At 34.0% G+C, this 19853-nt stretch overlaps 3 protein-coding genes and 1 pseudogene across 3 annotated transcripts; 3 read left to right on the forward strand and 1 right to left on the reverse strand.

The window, feature by feature from the left end:
• The first annotated feature begins 1386 nt into the window (after positions 1–1386).
• On the forward strand, positions 1387–3707 carry LOC120151117. The gene is made up of 2 exons (XM_039163663.1): positions 1387–1601; positions 1935–3707. The coding sequence occupies exon 2, from the start codon at positions 2092–2094 to the stop codon at positions 3604–3606; it is 1515 nt and encodes a 504-aa protein (XP_039019594.1). The 5' UTR covers positions 1387–1601; positions 1935–2091; the 3' UTR covers positions 3607–3707.
• Positions 3708–3994: 287 nt separating this feature from the next.
• Positions 3995–15233, reverse strand: LOC120150964 (annotated as a pseudogene).
• An 11-nt stretch (positions 15234–15244) lies between these two features.
• On the forward strand, positions 15245–16849 carry LOC120150965 (berberine bridge enzyme-like 21). Its single transcript, XM_039163536.1, has one exon. It carries the CDS (start codon positions 15245–15247, stop codon positions 16847–16849), a length of 1605 nt encoding a protein of 534 aa, XP_039019467.1.
• An 818-nt stretch (positions 16850–17667) lies between these two features.
• Positions 17668–18147, forward strand: LOC120151011 (histone H4). The gene has a single exon (XM_039163568.1). It carries the CDS (start codon positions 17717–17719, stop codon positions 18026–18028), a length of 312 nt encoding a protein of 103 aa, XP_039019499.1. The 5' UTR covers positions 17668–17716; the 3' UTR covers positions 18029–18147.
• The last annotated feature ends 1706 nt before the right edge of the window (positions 18148–19853 follow it).

A 19853-nucleotide genomic window follows, 5' to 3' on the forward strand; every position in this document is an offset into this window, starting at 1 on the left:
TCTCTTTTTTTTGTCTTTACTGATTGACGGAGATACCGACTTTAATATTGATTACTGACCGTCAATATTCTTTATTGTCATTTTATTTTCTCTTGTTTTTTTTTCAATAAGTTTGTTTGTATGCCACTTTTTCCTCTGCCTTTATACCATGTTTTTTTCTACTTTTTGACACATTTTTTTGACTGTTTGATCGTTGTTTTCACTTATCTTTTTTAAGGGTTGATTAGACATCGTCACAACTGATCAATATGACACTTATTTGTTATATTGTTGATCTTCTCTTCTTTGGACCATCGTATTGGATTTGGATACACGTTATGCATTCGTTGTTCGTGGATAGCTTTTCTCTTCGCTTGAGTCTAATTTGCGGTTCGGTGGTTTTTCAGTAACTTAATCTATTTTGTGGTTCATTTGCTGATGCAATCAAATCTGTTTGTATCTATATTTTTCAAGTTTTCTTGGTTAGATTTTAATCTTTCCTTGTATGGTCCTTGTGTGATCTTAAGTTGTTAGTTTTGTTTCAATGATTATATGAAATTGTACTAATTATGTGCTTAATTTATGGCTATGATTGTAAATCTTTATTTTAATTTATGATATTTTCTATTTTGAATAAAATTAGAGATTTCTTTCAAAAAAAAATTAGATAAAATATTGATGTAATCTAATACAATAATAACTTTAATCTTCAAAACTTATACAATTTATCAATTTAATCCTAATCTAAAACAATTCAATAAATTTCATATTTCATATTTAAAAAAACCATCATATTTATTTTTTATTCTTCTCCCAAATTGCTTGTTCTTCCCTACAAATATTATATTGTTTTTTGATAATTGATTCTTTATGATATAATGCAATTATCCAACTAATGCTTCAACCAAATGAGTTCACTTAGTTTAACATTATCGTAAAAGAAGATTTCATTGATGAGATTTTTAAATATAAATGTTATATTTATTAGATTATTTTAAATTAAGATATAAAATATAAAAATTCTAACGAGTAAAAGTTATTATACCGGACTATATTAAAAGCATTTTTTTAAATTTTAATAAGGGGTTTTGTAATAATATTTTGATTGAGTGGTCTTTTTGTAACTTTTATAAAAATAGTAGATATGTTTCCTACTAAAACCATAATAAAATGACCTCGGGGTGTAATTTATCCGAAAGAAAAAGGGGATAAAGAAAAGAGATAATTAATACCTGGTTGCAGAAATCTGTGGACTGTTGACGTCTAAAAGAAAAGGTAGCGTTACCGTTAAGTAACGGCGAGGTTAATCGTTTGTATCTAGTGCTGGCTTTTACTTGCCAAACATCTCTATATTTAGACGCTGCTCAATTATCATTTTTCTTCTTCTCATTGTTCTGTGTTCTTCTTTTCATTGTTCTCTGTTCTTCTTCTTTAAACAACAAATTATTTTCCTTTAACGCGTAAGCTTATAATGGAGGGAAGATAAGGGAACAATAATAGTATTAGTAAGGGAGGAAAATGGTGTTAAAATTTGTGAAAGATGATGATTTGGTGGAGATGAGCATGATAATCGCTCATAGAGGTCCCTCTTCATCTCGATTCCTCGATGCTTATCCCAAAAGGTACTCTTTTTAAGATCCCTTGATTTATCTTTTATAAAAAAATTTCTTTAATAGAAAGGGAAAAATAAGAATTGGAATTTTTTTTATGGATTTGATGTTTTTGATTCAATTTTTCCCACCTCTGTTTGGAAAATATTGGGAGATTGTCTTTCTTTAACAGCTTGATAGTAAAATCTCTCGCTATTTTTTTAAAATAGTTTCTTTTCTTTTCTTTTCCAAATGTTCTTTTAGTTGCATGTTTTAATTAATTAGGGAGTTATTGAATTTGATAAAATTTTGTTAATTTCTGTGATTGTTTTGGGTATATTTGTTCTTGTGTTTGATAAATTCTAGGGTTTTGATGGAGGGGAGATCATGTGGTGATTGATATGATGATGAAGGTGTTCATAAGATTGTTATTTAGTTGAATTCTTTGGTTTTTTGGGGGTAACAATGGAAAAATTTAATCCACCAGCAACAGTACTTACCTTCTCCGATCGGATAATATGAAATGGGAGATTCTTTGCTCACAGCTTTGTCAATGGAGAATCACCACCCTTCCACTCTCTTATCTATGGATTCAAGTGCTTCCTCTCATGATGAATTGGATTTGGAAATGAATAGGCAAGTTGTTCTTTCTCGGCCGCCCGATATTAATTTGCCTCTCTCCGCCGAGCGCAGCCCTCCCCTGCAGCACTGGAACTCCGACCAGTGTGATATTTTGGATGTTGGTCTTAGTTCGCAAGCTTATGAGACTGAGAGCTACCTTGCTGCACCCAAAACGGGACGGAAGTTTGCCAAACGGGTCGATAGTATATGGGGTGCTTGGTTGTTATTTAGTTTTTACTTTAAGCCTGCTTTGAATGAAAAATCAAAGGGCAAGATTATTCGCGATAGCAACGGTGTTTCTGGTTTTGATAAGTCAGATCTTAAGTTGGATATTTTTATGGTTCAGCACGATATGGAGAATATATACATGTGGGTTTTCAAGGAGAGACCCGAGAATGCACTAGGTAAGATGCAGCTCAGAAGCTACATGAATGGCCATTCTCGCCAAGGAGAGCTACCATTTCCGTTTAGTGTGGATAAGGGATTCGTCCGTTCACACAGGATGCAACGGAAGCATTACAGAGGATTGTCAAACCCCCAGTGTGTACACGGGATCGAGGTTGTTTCATCGCCAAATCTCATGGCTCTCAGTGAGGAAGATCAGAAAAGGTGGATGGAGCTTACTGGAAGGGATATAAACTTTACAATTCCACCCGAAGCTAGCGATTTCAGCTCATGGAGGAACCTTCCAAACACAGATTTTGAGCTCGAGAGGCATGTTCCTCCCCCTTCAATAAAGAGTGTTTCAAATTCTCACTCAAAAAAGCTGCTTAATGGATCTGGCCTTAATTTGTCAACTCAGCCACCTAGCCATAGCAATGGTGATGGGATGGATTTATCACTCGTCAGCTGCAAAAGGAGGAAAGAACTTTTCCCGCATGGAAACGATGATGATTGCTATTTGCCTGTCATTCGTCCGTCTGACCGAATTCAAGATACGGGAATTCATCCCAGTGAGCCACACTGGTTGAATGATTTTAGTGGGATAATGAAGAACTTCTATGGGCCTGTAACTGCTGCTAAAACCATCTACGAAGATGAAGCGGGTTACTTGATCATTATCAGCTTGCCTTTCGTTGATCTTCAGAGGGTCAAGGTCTCTTGGAGGAACACACTCACTCATGGTATCATAAAGATATCTTGTGTGAGCACATCCGGCATGCCTTTCATCAAGAGGCATGATCGGACTTTCAAACTCACAGACCCTTCTTCTGAGCATTGCCCTCCTGGGGAGTTTGTTAGAGAGATCCCACTGTCAACTCGAATCCCTGAAGACGCCAACATAGAAGCATATCATGATGGCCCAGGATCTGTCCTTGAAATTATGGTGCCGAAACTGAAAGAGGTACCTCAAGAACATGAAGTACTAGTCTGCCTCCGGCCTAAGCTTGTCGGGAGTGATCTCATGTTGACATGAAGTAGGGATTTGCAGAAGAATTATAGAAAAGGTAGATGCTGTGATTTTGGTGCTTTCATTGCTTTTACTGACTATGTATCATACAGTGTAATATATGGAACAACAAATTTTACTTTTGCCAATTTTTTGATGGCTAATTGATATGGTTTTTTACTTTTATCCACCAATGATTCTGGTACAAGGATTTGACTGTAGCGCGAATTGATATATATTGGACCAGTAATTTATTTTTCTTTTGTCACCTTATTTGGAATAAGGTCATACCAATGAGTCAGACATTGACGAAATTAACATTAAATTCAGGAAATAATTGTGCAATGTGAAAGGCAAAAGCGCCAATGTTTCTGATCCCCAAAAGTAGATATGCTTTAGACGTTCAAAGCCAATATTAGTCAACTTCCTCAATCTTAGGGCCTGCCCCGCTTCCACCAGTTGAAACATCCTCCTCCATGCCTCCCATGTCACCACCAGCGCCCTGATACATCTTCGCGATAATGGGGTTGCAGACGTTCTCTAATTCCTTCATCTTGTCTTCGAATTCATCTACCTCCGCAAGCTGGTTGTTATCTAGCCATTGGATGGCCTGCTCGATTGCGTCTTCAATCTTTTTCTTATCCGCTGCAGCCAGTTTGGAACCAATCTTTTCATCGTTAATGGTGTTCCTCATGTTGTATGCATAGTTCTCCAATGCGTCCTTGGCCTCCGCCTTCTTCTTGTGCTCTTCGTCTTCGGACTTGTACTTCTCTGCCTCCTGAACCATCTTCTCAATTTCTTCCTTGGAAAGTCTTCCCTTGTCATTTGTAATGGTGATTTTGTTCTTCTGCCCCGTGGTTTTATCCTCCGCAGAGACATTCAGGATACCATTGGCATCAATATCAAAGCACCCTGTGATCTGGGGAACACCCCTGGGAGCAGGTGGGATACTAGACAGCTCAAATTTACCAAGCAAGTTGTTATCTCTGGTCCTTGTTCTCTCACCTTCATACACCTGGATCAACACACCGGGCTGGTTGTCAGCGTAAGTAGAGAAGACCTGCTCCTTCTTTGTGGGAATGGTGGTGTTCCTCGGAATCAATACGGCCATGACACCACCGGCAGTTTCCAAACCAAGGGACAAGGGAGTGACATCCAAGAGCAAGAGATCTTGCACCTCATTACCCTCACCACTCAAGATAGCAGCTTGGACTACAGCACCATAGGCAACAGCCTCATCAGGGTTGATGCTCTTGCAGAGCTCCTTTCCGTTGAAGAAATCTTGCAAAAGCTGTTGAACCTTGGGAATTCTAGTAGAACCACCAACAAGCACAACATCATGGACGGTGCTCTTGTCCATCTTGGCATCCCTCAAGCACTTCTCAACTGGCTCCATACACTTTCTAAATAAATCCATGTTAAGCTCCTCAAACCTTGCACGAGTGATGGTCGAGTAAAAGTCAATACCCTCATACAAGGAGTCTATCTCAATAGTAGTTTGGGCAGTGGATGACAGAGTTCTCTTTGCCCTCTCACAGGCAGTCCTCAACCTCCTAAGAGCTCTGGGGTTACCACTAATGGCCTTGTTCTTTCTCTTGAACTCCTGCACAAAGTGGTTGACCATTCTGTTATCAAAATCTTCACCGCCAAGGTGTCTCCAGCAGTGGCCTTCACCTCAAAGATGCCCTCTTCAATGGTAAGAAGAGAGACATCAAAAGTACCACCACCAAGATCTAATATCAAAACATTCTTTTCGCCAACACTGGTAGCCTTTTTGTCTAGACCGTATGCAATGGCTGCAGCCGTGGGTTCGTTGATAATACGCATGACATTAAGGCCAGCAATGACACCAGCATCTTTTGTTGCCTGAGGCTGAGTCATTGAAATATGCAGGGACAGTAACCACGGCATTCTTAACAGTGGAGCCGAGGTAAGCTTCAGCAATTTCACGCATCCTAATGAGAACCATTGAAGAAATCTCCTCAGCAGCAAATTGCTTCTCCACACCCTTGTAATTGACCACAATCATGGGCTTGTCACCTGTTCCAGGGATGACCTTGAATGTCCTTCTTCTTGCTTTGCTGACGAGGAAAAAAGAATAAACAGACCGAGAAACAAGTACAAACAGGCAAACAACTAGGGTTCGAGTGGCGGAGTATTATGGGAAAAGTTGTTTAAATAGAGGTTTATTTAAGTTGGTTTCGAGAATGTTCTAAAATTTGGAGTCTAGAACCGTCGGATGTTTAGAAAATTTAGTTGACGGTCTCTGATGGTTATTTTGGGCGGGGGAGTGTGTGTTTATGCAGAGTGTAGACCTGGTTCAAATTATCAAGTGAATTGCTGCCACGTGTACTATTTTTTTATTACTATTTATTCGAAATATTCTCAATTATTTAACAATAAATGCTCATATACCTATATAGATGTTATACTTGACATAAAATCTCAAAAGATAACAATAATCCTTTAATAGTCGAAGTTGTTTGATTCGTATCATGTTACTATTTTATGTATAACTAAATCACCAATTAATCAATCTCCCAACTAAATTTTGGAAAATACTTTTGTTGGAATAATAGTTTCATTTATAGATGTTCATATCTCAAATCTCCACTGAAAATTTGAAATTAAAAAAAAAACTTTTATTTTTATATTTTTTTAAATAATGGGTTGAATGTAATTGTTTAAAATTTGAATTCAATCATTAATTAATTTAGAAAATTTTGAATAATATTTTTAATAAATCAACTTATAATTTTCTAACAATATATTATATCTCAACGTTTTTTTTACAAAGAAAAGACACTTTCATAAATAAAACTCAAAATTTATTTTTCGTAACAGCCTAAACTCATTTCATAATAGCATCAGAAAAGAAAAAGTAAAAAACCTAATATGAATTGCACCACGTCCATGATCCAACTGATCCTCACCCGATGGACTTATACTAATATGAGCTTTTTCTAAAGAACTCAGGTTACTTAAAGCATAGCCTTCAACTATCAGGTCAATACATTCAAAATAGGCAAGATTTGGAGCATTAATCTCAATCACATAATTGGAATCTTTTATGGGATAGTCGATCAGCATTTTTTCAAAATCTCAAACCAATGCCTTAAGTGAAAAACTATAGACTTTGAGCTTACTTATGAAAGGCAACTTATACAGCGCGATCACCAAGTCTTCAAGTGCAAGGCAACTGGAAATTAGCCTATGACGTCTGAGAAGGGAGTTAATAAGATGTAGAATCTTCATATTCGGTAAGCAAACATTAATTGGAACCTCCACTCCACCATCGATATCCAACTTTAGTGTCTCCAGTGACTGACATGTAAACATATCAGTTGGCAATATGGGATTAGATACGAGATTAAGTAAACTAAGTTCCTTAACATCACGCCCACATATCCAACCATGTAGGAATAAATCATCATCATCATCATATTTTAAACCCTAGTATGTCAGCCTAAAGCATTCCAAACTTACTTGGTTGGGGAAAACAATAATCTATCATCCAAGTTCTTGAAGTTTTCAAAATTTGCGTCAGTCAACTTGGAGGAGATACTATAAAAATCAAGGGTAGACGTAGAAGCAAAGAGATATCTCCACCTGGGTGAAAGAATATAGGCCGCATTATTGGGATTAGATTTTAGAACCCAAAAATACCTTATACCTCATTTTCAAAATCAAGGTTTATAATTTCCTTCATTCCCACTTACGCCACTAAATTTCTCTCCTTATACTTGGCCATTTCTGAACACCCAAGAATTTACCAAGCACCCACATTTGTTTTAAACTAAGAGTGTTCCCCAAATCACCTGGATAAGCCATTTCCGTATAATCATAAAGCTTTAAAAAAAGCCTATTTATTTGGACAATTAGATGAAAATTTAGAAGAAGATGATGCTAGAGAGATCCCTACATATTCGAAACATTCCCAAAAAAACCATAAAAGAAAAGCCAAAGCTTGTTTTCGTCCAATTTCCAAAAAGGTAGTAAATCATTTCCTTTTCTTTAAAAAAGTTTAATGTTTAAATATTACATGCAAAAGGTTTAGGGTGACCATGTTGTGTTCAATTCAAACCTTTGCATGCACGAACCAAAATTGATGCCCTACCATTTGGTTATATTCCATACGCCATTCAAAAATAATTTTTAAGACGGACACATATATATTAACAATATAATTTTTTTTATACAGAGTGGACAGAATCAATAAAATAGATAATTACTCAAAGAAAGTTCAAATTTCATAGCAGGGCTCGATAAACAAGCTGAGTCGTACAAGAACATTAGAGATGATTAGAATTAAACACAAATATTGTGATTATAGCCTTCATTTAAAGATATCAACAGTAGATAAGTCACTTTGGGGGGAGTTAAAGGCAACATATCTCCATTCGATCTCTACCAAACGATAGATAATGAAGATTGAAGAATAAAAAAATTAAAACGTTTGGAATATAACCAAACGGACATTCGTTTGGTAACAACATACCATGTTTTTGTTTAAACGGACATCGAATTCACATTCAGTAGAACAAAATAATTTTTCGTGACCATTTTCATTCAAAGAAATAAAATAAATTAAAATAAATTTTCATTCAAAATAATAAAATTAAAAGATCAATAACTCATTTCATAGGTTATAGGCAAATCATGATCAATTATTTTCACGAGACGGTGTAAAAATAATTAACTTCCAAGTGCGTTGAACTAATAATATCGTAACCATTTTCGTCATTTTCTATAAATAAATTTGTTTCTATTTCCTTTCTTTTATTCTTCAATTGATAAAAGTTCAAAAGATACTTTGAGATACAATATGCACGAAACCAATAATTTTTGAATCTGCATCGATAACACAAATATGTTAATTTCTCAATAGTTTTTTTTTTATTATCCTTTTGGTCTCACCTTTGGAGGGAATAATGGTTTTTGAAATAACCACTTCGTATATATTGATGTGAAAAACATATGATGTTTTCCAATAATATTTAAATATAAAATTCGTAAGTCTCAACTAATTCAATAAGAAACTCTATAAAAATATTGATGATATGATTATATGGTAATGAAATCATGTCTAATATATATACGTATCTGATATAAAAGTGTATAAATCTTTAGTGATAGTTGATATCTATATGAAACTAAAAATATATTGATTTTGTTAATTCGACTATATGAATTTGCTTAATTTCTCTTTGTGCATATGCGTTACATGCATATATTATGTACAATATATAATTTTCTAAATACTTTTAATTTTTAATAATTTATAAGTTTATAGTTTGTGATAAATTTTAATTTCTAATTTTATTTTTTTAGTAATTTATTTTTAATTTTTAGTATTTTTATATTTAATTTTTTTAATATTTGAGTATTTTTAAAAAAAATATTTTTAAAAAATTAAATAATTCCTTGAACTTGAAAAAATTAACCCTAGAACTCGACAAAAAAAATTAATTTAGCCCTATCTACCATGTCATCAACCATTGTTAATCGACACGTCAACACTGTGGATCACCACATCAACATCGTAAACCGCCAAATTAATATCGTAATGGTCAACGTTCTATTTCGTTGGTCAAAGGGACAAATTGATTTTTTTCTCAGTTTAAAGGCTACATTGAGTGTAAAAAAAAATGCATGAGTCACATTGATTTTTTTTTAAAAGATTGAGTGCCTATAATATAAGGGTGTTCATATTAACATGTAGCTTCTAACCAAAATCATTAACCACTATAATTATTATATTTTATATATTAATTAATCGAATTGTTAAGTTTAAATAATTTCTATTTATCGAACTGTTAAAAGTAACGGTTAACGATTACAATTATAAATTTTGAAAATAATTAATCTTTGGAACTTTGATGGTATATTGGATTATTGTTATATGCTGAACTTCGTAGTATAATTAATGATGGTATATTTTGTGTTGTACTTGAACTTTAAACAAACACAATAATATGTAATACGTAGACGTACTAATTATTATATAATATCATTATATACTTTTTTTTTATAAAAAAAAACTAAGTAAGGAGTTTGTGTTTAGTATCTCTCTATTTAAGTATTTCTTTGAAAAAAAATTAATATAATATTTTTTGGAGAAATAATTCCATTATGCTCAAAAGAAACAATGAACGTGTAAGAAGAAATTTGTAATAAGTTACAAGTTAATATGTAATCAAACCATTAATAATGATTAACTGTTTATAATAATTAAGGTATAATTAAGAAAATTTTAATAACTATTATAAAGATTAATCAAACCGTTTAATACTATTAGGCCTAAAAATGAGGTCTTGCACTCGAGGAAGGGAAATCTATAATAAGCAAAGGAATAATAATAATAATAATAATAAATAATAATAATAATAATAAATGACCTACGACTCAAATTTGGAAAAAACAAAATATACATTTTTTTCTAACAAAATTAATTACAATCATATGAAAGCACATAGTCAAATATCACTTGTAATTATAGATATAAAATATAAATAATGTTTTTATAATGGGAAGTAATAATATTATTCATGTTTTTACATTATTTTTTAAGAATTAAACTAAATAGAAAACTAAATTTTAAATAACTTAAAATATTATTTATCTTTTTTTATTACATACGTATATTATTTTTAATCAAAAGTGTCACTTAACATGTTCTAATTTGTCAAATTGTTATTAACAAATATTAACGATCGGGTAAAATAGTAACAAGATTAAACATTAAGGGACTAAAAGAATAAAACAAAACATTAGAGGATCACTACAACAAAACAAGTATATAGCGGCGTTTATCGCGGCGTTTTCAAAGTAAACACCACTAAATTTGAATATATCGCGGCGTTTATATCAAAAACGCCACTAAATGGTAACATTAACGGCGTTATTCAAAAAACGCCTCTAAAACTCGTACTTTAGTGGCGTTTATTTGACAAACGCCGCTAAATATAAATACTTTAGTGGCGTTAACACCACCATAGAATCGTTCTTTAGTGGCAGTTTTAAACAAACGCTGCAATAGGGTAAATATATCGTGGAGTTTTTAGATAAACGTCGCTAAATCCTAGTACTTTAGTGGTTTTTTTTGACAAACATCGCTAAAACCTATTACTTTAGTGGCGTTTTTTGACAAACGCCGCTAAATACTCACACATAGTGTCGTTTTAATTTACAAACGCCGCAAGTTTAATTTTTTAAATCCCTCCCCTTTAACCCTCTATCATTTTTCCCCATTCACCCATTTTTTCATTCCCTCCGTTTACCCAAACCCATATGATTTTCGATTTTTTATCTCGTTTCAGTTCGTTATTTTTGGAACTCTAAAATCTCTTTGTATTTATTTTTTTCAATTTTGCTTCAGACAAGAATCTTATTCAAACCAGAAACCCGGTTCTGGTTTTTGTATTCATATATCTCTAATAAAACAAATGGTTTTTATCTTCGTTATTTTTGTATTCACAGATCTCTATTTGTTTCTGAAGGGATAGAGAATGGGGCTCCAAACCCGATTCTGGAGGTGCCGCCTCCGCCCAAACGGAAGCCATGGACCGCCCAAACGGAAGCCATGGACCGCCGTGAGCGGCTTCGTCGAATCGCTCTTGAAACCATAGATCTCGCCAAAGATCTCCCAAAATTTCCCTCTTTTTTCCTTACAAGAGATTTCACTTGGTTTATGCTTTTGGGTAGTTACGAGTGTAAGCTTTGTTTATAGAAGCACGTGGTGAGAAGACTTGGATATGTTTTGTGGTTGAGGTAGGATTTATGATATTTTAATCTTGTCCATCATGGGTTGCGTCGTTTTTTCTTTGCTGCTGTGTCATCCATCGGTTATGTGCCTGCCCAAAACATACCCGTTGGATGCTAACGGAACGTGTCAATGCCTCTTGATATCTATGATATTTATACATTGAATGTATTATAAGTTACATGCCCGAAACCCCAGGCATGTGCAAACTGCATTATAAGTGCCCAACGATTCAATACTTTAATCCTCTTTCAACTTTATTTCCCATTTTATAATCCAATACCCGATTATGAAAACATTGCAGGGACAGAAAAACAGAGTTATGCATAGAATGGACATCTTATGGTCACTTGTGCAGATTTTGCAATCGAAGGCTACAAGCTAGCTGCAATTGCTTGTCACCTCTTGGAATTAGTAATATTGGCTCTCACTGTAACATATTGTGAGTGGTTTGTGATTTTTAGATTGCTTTATGGTTTTTGCTTCTCGTATTTATCTTCCAGTCCCCTAAAAGAATATATGAAGTAGGGGAAAAGAAGAGAGCATCCTTGAGAAACATTTTGTGAAGAGTTTTTGCTTCTGTTCTTCATAGTTTGTGGAAATGGCATTTACCACTAGCTTTTATCCTTCCCAATTTATATCAGACATCATTAGCTGTTTGAAAGTTCTGATAATAATCCAATATTGGGTGCGTTTGCTGTATGTTTTTCTGCAGTTATTGCTTTAAACTTGATTCTCTAATTGACATGTATATTCAACATTCACCATTAAAGGAGCAACTGCACATTATAAATAGAAGATTGGATATCATAGAATGTTAGTAGCTAAATTACATCTACTTTATAATCGTGATCCTTAAAACGATGGTCATGTAGTATCAACCCACCATTTACGCATTTTAATGTGAGGAAGGCTTGAGTTTCCATCCAGACCTTTGGCCCTGAAATAGGCCAAGTATTCAATGATATGAATTCCCCTGTATATAGGCGGATTACTTCCCGACAGAAGCTCTTATTAGGGTATATGGTTTATGATTGTTTGCAGTGCTTGCATAGGGGAAAAAACATCACTAATACCCCATGTACTTGTCCCGCTAGCACCCTATGCTCCACACTCTTGAATTTGTCATTTGTGATTGAGCTAATAACAGAGAAAAGACAAACCTAGTTTATTATTCTAGACTAGGAGAAAAAGAAAAGTTCTTGTGTTTATACTTGCATATCCTGAATGAAATCACCAATGTTAATCTAAAAAACGCCTGGAAGAAACGGAACATTGACCCAGTTACATCAGGGAAGAACTTGGAAGCATCGTATGTCTTGAAGGAGGAATGGTCAGCAAAGATGGGTTCGAGTGTCTGGTTGTACCCAGAGTTAATTCTTGCTCAAGGTAATCAGGGTAGTAATGGCACACAAGCGACTCGGTTCCCATGCATCCAATGCTCGCAAGGTACACTCTGAGAAGCCCCAAATTCTTCGAAAGAAGTTCAGACAATGTTCACAAGCGTAAAGTTTCTGTTCGTAAAACATGTATGTGTCTTTCGATATCCACTTGTTCCTTTATGCAGTTCCTTTTTGTTAGTTTTAGTAAATTTTTAATAGAAACTTAGTGTCATGGACAACTTAATAGCGTGCATTAAGATTCTAACGCTGTGTGTAGTGTGTACTAGTAGCGGTTGAAGGTGCTAGTTATGTTGCAGGTGCAATGGCAATTTGAAACTAATAAACAATATTTTGGTTTTCCTCCATGTCTTTTTAGATTTATAATACACGATTTTTTGAGAATTGACCCTTAAAGCGGAAGTTCCATTAATATAAAAGTAAAAAAAGGAATGTAGAGACTTGTTTGATAATTAGAATATACAGCTCTCCCAGCTTAATTTTTCATTTTTGGTAAAAGAATGCTCCATGACTTTGCTTGTCCTCAGTTTTCCTAGTGTTCTAGTCCTCCTTTGGGATGATGTGTATAAGTAATCATTAAGTAATTTTGTAGGATGCATCAAGGGTGATGAGGTTGATGGTGTTCCTGGGATTCAACATTTGGTTCCTGGTTTTGGTCGGAGAACTGCCTTAAAGCTTTTGAAGAAGCATGGCTCACTAGAAAACTTACTAAATTCAGCATCATTGAGAACTGTTGGAAAACAGTATGCACAAGAGGCACCGTATTTGCTTATGGCGTGACAAGCAGTTTAATTTGTATTTTCTGCGAAGAAATTATGAAGTTCTAGCCTTAAGGAGGTAACATATTTCCTTCTTTGAGCACCATGATTTCTTGTTCAAAGACCAAAGTCTCCTTATGCCGTTTAATTTGTATTTTCTCAAAACTTGTTCTTTTACCTTACAGTGTTAAATTTTGTTTACAGGCACCATATTTGCTTATGGCGTGACAAGTAGTGGGAAGACTCAAACGAAGGAGCAATGAAGACTAAATTCTAGTGAATAATATTTTTTTAATTGAAAGTGAAAGTACCTAGACTAAATTCTAGAGAACAATGTCGAACTACATTACATTTAATTTTAATGTTTATAAATTTTAATTTATTTTATTGTTTAAATTTATGGTTGATGTTAATTAAATAAAGCTACATGATATTAAATTTAGGTGATGTAGAGAAGAAATTAAATATGCAAAATATAAATTAATCTTAGAACAAGAACGGTAATTAGCGGCGGTTTCAAAACGCCGCTATAGATCCGACATTTTACTGCGTTTGTGGGAAAAATGCCGCTAAACATCATCACCTTCTGCGGCGTTTGTGGGAAAAACGCCGCAAAATATCAAAACCTTCTGCGGCGTTTGTAAGTAAAATGCCGCTAAATCTCAACACCTACCGCGACGCTTGTAGGGAAAACGCCGCTAAACATTAACACCTATTGCGGCATTTTTCTGACAAACGCCGCTAAATAACAAACCCTATTACAACATTTGTTCAACAAACGCCGTTATATGTTGTAACCTATTGCGGCATTTTTTTGTTAGAAAACGCTGCTAACTTTAGCGGCGCTATTTTCAGCGGTGCTTTTTGCGGCGTTTATCATAACGCCGCATGTGTTATTAGCGGCGCTTAAAAACGCCGTTATAGGTAAAAAAAAACATGTTTTGTTGTAGTGATAACTGGGTAAATTAGTATAATTTAAAGGGCAAATTGTTCATTAAACATATGAGCTATTATGTAAGTTTTAAAATATTTTGTTATAATATAAACAAGAATTGATATAAATTCAAATTTGAAATTAATAAATAAATAAATAAAATAATAAAACTTTATAGTGAATAAATATATATTCCTTCCTTTTATTTAAATTTTATTATGTGAACAACTAACAAAATATACCCTTACCAAACATTGTAAATTCAAAAAGGAGGTCTTCCATTGGAGAAAGGGAAATCCATAATAAGCAAAACAATAATAATAATAAGAATTAATCAGCTACGACTCAAATTAAGAAGAAAAAAAATCAAAATATACATTTTTTCTAACTAAATTAATTACAATCCATATGGAAAGCACATAGTCAAATATCATTTATATTTACATATACATAAAATATAAATAATGGGAAGTGATCTAGGAATGGGGAATTACCGAATGTGGAACATCAGGAGCTGCTACTTAGCCTAAATATAATTCCCTAAACTCTAGTTATTATTTTATTAGTATGAAATGAATATAAGATAATATATGTTTGAAATACTCTTAACTTTTTGATAATGAATAATCATACATTTACATCGACGTTGTGTTCAAATATGAAATCTTAAAGAATAATAGCAATCTCTTAATCAAAGAGATCACTTAGTTGGTGATTTCCTAAACCCCACTTAAAAACTATATTCTTCACAAACCTTATAAATAAATGCATTCCTTTACTTGTTACCACAACTTAACACAAACAAAACACAATGTCGATTTTGATTCTGCTTGTGCTTTCTCTTGTTAGCTTCAACTCTGCCTTAACATCAACAACCTCGGATTCTGTCTATCAAACTCTTCTCCGATGCTTGAACGAATACAACCCGTCTCACAACGCTTCCGCCATTGTCTTCTCCAAATCCAATCCGTCCTACACATCCGTTTTGCGGGCTTATATGCGTAACGCTCGTTTCAGAACCTCTTCGACGCCTAAACCGGCTATTATCATCACTCCTTTGGAGGAATCCCACGTTTCCGCCGCTGTAATCTGTTGCCAAATGGTTGGTTTCCACCTCAAAGTCCGTGGCGGCGGCCACGACTATGAAGGCTTATCTTATGTTTCCAACGAGCCCTTTTTCATTCTCGACATGTTTAATCTGCGTTCTGTATCTATTGACATCGAAAATGAATCGGCCTGGGTTCAGGCCGGCGCAACACTCGGTGAACTTTACTATAACATTTGGAAAAGGAGCAATGTCCATGGATTTTCCGGTGGGGTCTGTCCCACTGTCGGCGTTGCTGGCCATATTAGCGGTGCCGGTTTTGGCAACTTGCTAAGGAAATATGGTGTGTCTTCGGATCTAGTTGTGGATGCCAAAATAGTTGATGTTGACGGAAAGATACTTGACAGAAAAGCCATGAGAGAAGATCTTTTCTGGGCCATAAGAGGCGGTGGAGCAGCAAGTTTTGGTGTGGTTTTAGCTTACAAGGTTAAGCTAGTTCTTGTGCCCGAGACTGTCACCGTTTTCAAAGTAGAAAGATTTCTAAAAGATAACGCCACTGATATCGCTTTAAAGTGGCAGTCCATTGCTCCGACGACGGATAAGAATCTGTTCATGAGGATGATTTTGCAACCCTCTACTTTAAACAATCGAACAACGCTTAGAGTAAAAATCAAGGCTTTGTATTTGGGTGATGCCAATAGCGTTGTCGCCATGTTAGGCAAGGAATTCCCGGAATTGAAGCTAACGAAAGAGCAGTGTATCGAAATGAGGTGGATCGACTCGGTTCTTTGGTGGGCAAATCTCGACGTGAGAACATCGCCTACCAAGTTGCTGGACCGAGAAATCGGTCGCACTGGTTTCCTTAAGATGAAATCAGATTATGTAGAGACTCCAATTCCCAGAGATGGATTGGAGCTGCTATGGAAAAAGATCATTGAACTGGGACATGTTGGAATGAGTTGCCAGCCGTACGGCGGGATAATGAACGAAATCAAGGCGACAGACACCGCATTCCCACACCGCGCAGGGAATTTGTATAAGATACAGTATGCAGTGAACTGGGACGTACCCGGAGACGAAGATGAGTGGGACGAACCCAGAAAAGAAGCGGACATGGATTACACGAGCCGAGCGAATAGGCTTCACAAGTTCATGACTCAGTTGGTGTCGAAGAATCCGAGGAGGGCTTATTTGAGTTACAGAGACATGGACATCGGAACCACTAAACATTGGAGCTATGAAGAGGGCAAAGTGTATGGGAAGAGTTATTTTAATGGAAATTATGAGAGACTGGTGGATGTGAAGACGGCCGTCGATCCAAAGAATTTCTTCAGGAATGAACAAAGCGTCCCTCCCCGCTCAACTAAGTAAGACATTATTAACACATACATCATCAAGATGGTTATTTATACATATATTATTAAGATGGTTAGAAATCACCGAAGAAATCAGACGCGAATAAGAGAGGAAAAGAGGGAATAGGGTGAAAAGCATTATAAATCTTGCCAAGTACCATAATAAGACTTTATTTATCAAATTAAAATGATTTTTTAATTATTAATAATATATATACTTTATAAATATAACTACTCTAAACAAAATACTTTAAAGAGAACAACTTTTTATGTTCAAAATTATCAATGAGTTTTAAAATTAAATAATTAAGTAAACTTTTCTGGTAAAGAATAATAATTCTAAAAGCTGAAGATTTGGAGGCAATGTGTTAAAAAAAACTATTGTTTTAAAAGATTAATATTTATTTGTATAATTTTAAAAATATTAAAATTAAATTTAGAATTTGTGTGTTTTTTTTATAATTTCAAATTTTAGTCTGAATGTCAAAGGAGGGAAAGGGGAAAAATAAAAAATGAAATCCCTCCGGTGGAATTTGGAGTTTATGTGCACATTCCACGTGAGCAATCCAACCAGGGATGAGACCTTAATCCGACGGCTTAAATCAGTTAAATTACACATGTCACCTTATCCATATACTACATACGCACCATTTTCAATCTCTAACCAATAAAATCAAAAGACACGGATTCCTAATATCTACCGTCAACAATGTTCCAATCTAACGGCAAATATTATTCTCTCTCATTGCAAACCCCGAGAAATACACTCGTTGGACCCTCCCTATTTAAACCCTGCCACATACGCCGTCTCAAACAAACAAAATCTCACAAAAAAAAAAAAAATTTCGATATTCGAATTTTCCTCCAAATCTTTCACGAGAAAATGTCGGGACGTGGAAAGGGAGGCAAGGGATTGGGAAAGGGTGGAGCAAAGAGGCACCGGAAAGTTCTCCGGGATAACATTCAAGGCATTACCAAGCCGGCGATCAGAAGGTTGGCTCGTAGAGGTGGCGTGAAGAGAATCAGTGGATTGATCTACGAGGAGACGCGCGGTGTTCTCAAGATCTTTCTGGAGAACGTGATACGCGATGCAGTTACTTATACGGAGCACGCTAGGCGGAAGACTGTCACGGCCATGGATGTGGTTTACGCTCTGAAGAGACAGGGCAGGACTCTTTACGGTTTCGGTGGTTAGGATGAACTTCCGGATTTATTGACGGGGTTCTGTGAATCTCTCGCAACATTTTGTTTTTGTAGATGTTCTTATGTTTCACTATCACTCTATCAGGAATGTATTTGGGCTTTTATCTTCAATGAAGTTTGGTCTCAAAATTGCATGGGAAAATCTCATTTGATATCTCAAATTTTCCCAAGTAATGTTTCTGATTTTATAATTTAATTATAATTAAGGGATCTGTTTAAAATTGGTTGAATAAATCTGAGGTAAAGTTCACAAATGGTTTTGACAAGTGTTTAAATAGTGTTTGCAATTATGTTTTTTTTTGTTGTATTGTGTTTATTGCGATTGTAAATATAATATATGTTATTGTGGTTGTAATATTTTTTAAATTTTGCACATTTTTTTCTAAAATATAATAAAAATGATTGTGATTTTAAGGAATAATTTTTAATGATTTATATAATGTTTTATAAGTGAAAATGATATATATATATATATAAACAATAGTTTAATTAAATAAAAACTTTAAAAATCTAATGATAGAATAAGATAATTAATTAATTATAATATTATGAATATATTATTATTTAAAAGAAATAAGAATATTAACATAGGAAAAAATTTAAGAAATTAAAATAGATAAAAATAAATTTTTGTATAACTATGAAATAATAAATTCTTTACTATTTTATCAAAGAGTTATTATTCATTGAAAAACCTAAGAATAATGTATATATATATATTAACAATATATTATCTCAAATGTAAGTAAAAAAATAAAACATACCTCATGCAATAATTAAAACAAGAAAACAATATTTATTAAAGCAAGAATATAAAAATACAATGTACAATACTTAAAACAACACATATCTCATGTAATTTAATTATATTAAGATGTTTAAAAATCTTCATTTTGGATGTTTATCTTTTAATCTAAAACCAATCAAACAAAATAAATTAAAATCCAAAAAAATGCTAACTAATTAAATGTCATAGAAAAATATATTCTTTTGGTAGGAAAAACATACCTTAAAAATAGGGTGGTAGTTGTTTCACCAATTAATGGAATGACGAGAAAGATCATATCTTTCACCTTCATTTTGAGAGTGATCACCACTTAATTTATGTGGTATTTTTCCAAAAATATATCAAAAAAATATAACATTTCATCTTAAGTTTCAAATAATTGAGATATAAAATATATTTGAGGAGGAGAATACATATGGAGTGGTGGGTGATACATTAGTGGCGGATGGTACATTTGAGGCTAATATGACACACTATAATTAGGAAATGGTGGATAATAACTATATGAATGTTGAAAATATAAGGATTGTCTTAGTGGATAAAAACCATGAGTGCTAGTAGATGAATCACTATACTCGCCGTTACTAGACGTCGATCTTCTACCGGAAGAAGAATCTTCAGAAGTATATTTTCTGGTGTCAAAAATTTATATTATTGAAATGAGGACTAAATTAAATAAAAATAAAAGTTTACATTTTAAACTAATGATTAAATTATAAATTCTAAAAGGTGAGAGGGATGTCAAATTAATACATCCTTAAAAATTATATTTTAAAAATTATTTAAAAAATAAAAAAAAAACTCATCTCTTCAATTAATTTTAAAAATTATTTAAAAAAAATAAAAAAAATCATCTCTAATTTGAAGTAAAAGACCGCCCATAGCCTACAATATTCTATTAAATTATGATTTAATGATTTAAAATTAAAATTAATTTTTCAACTTCCCCCATACCCAAACCCACTCCCACGCAAAAGCTTTCTCAACTCTCCCTACCCCACGGTAAAGCTCTCTCAAGTCTCAACTCCCC

Source organism: Hibiscus syriacus, unplaced genomic scaffold (genome assembly GCF_006381635.1).
Source record: "Hibiscus syriacus cultivar Baekdansim isolate YM2019G1 unplaced genomic scaffold, ASM638163v2 tig00111027_pilon, whole genome shotgun sequence".
In the NCBI taxonomy this organism is placed as follows: Eukaryota; Viridiplantae; Streptophyta; class Magnoliopsida; order Malvales; family Malvaceae; genus Hibiscus; species Hibiscus syriacus.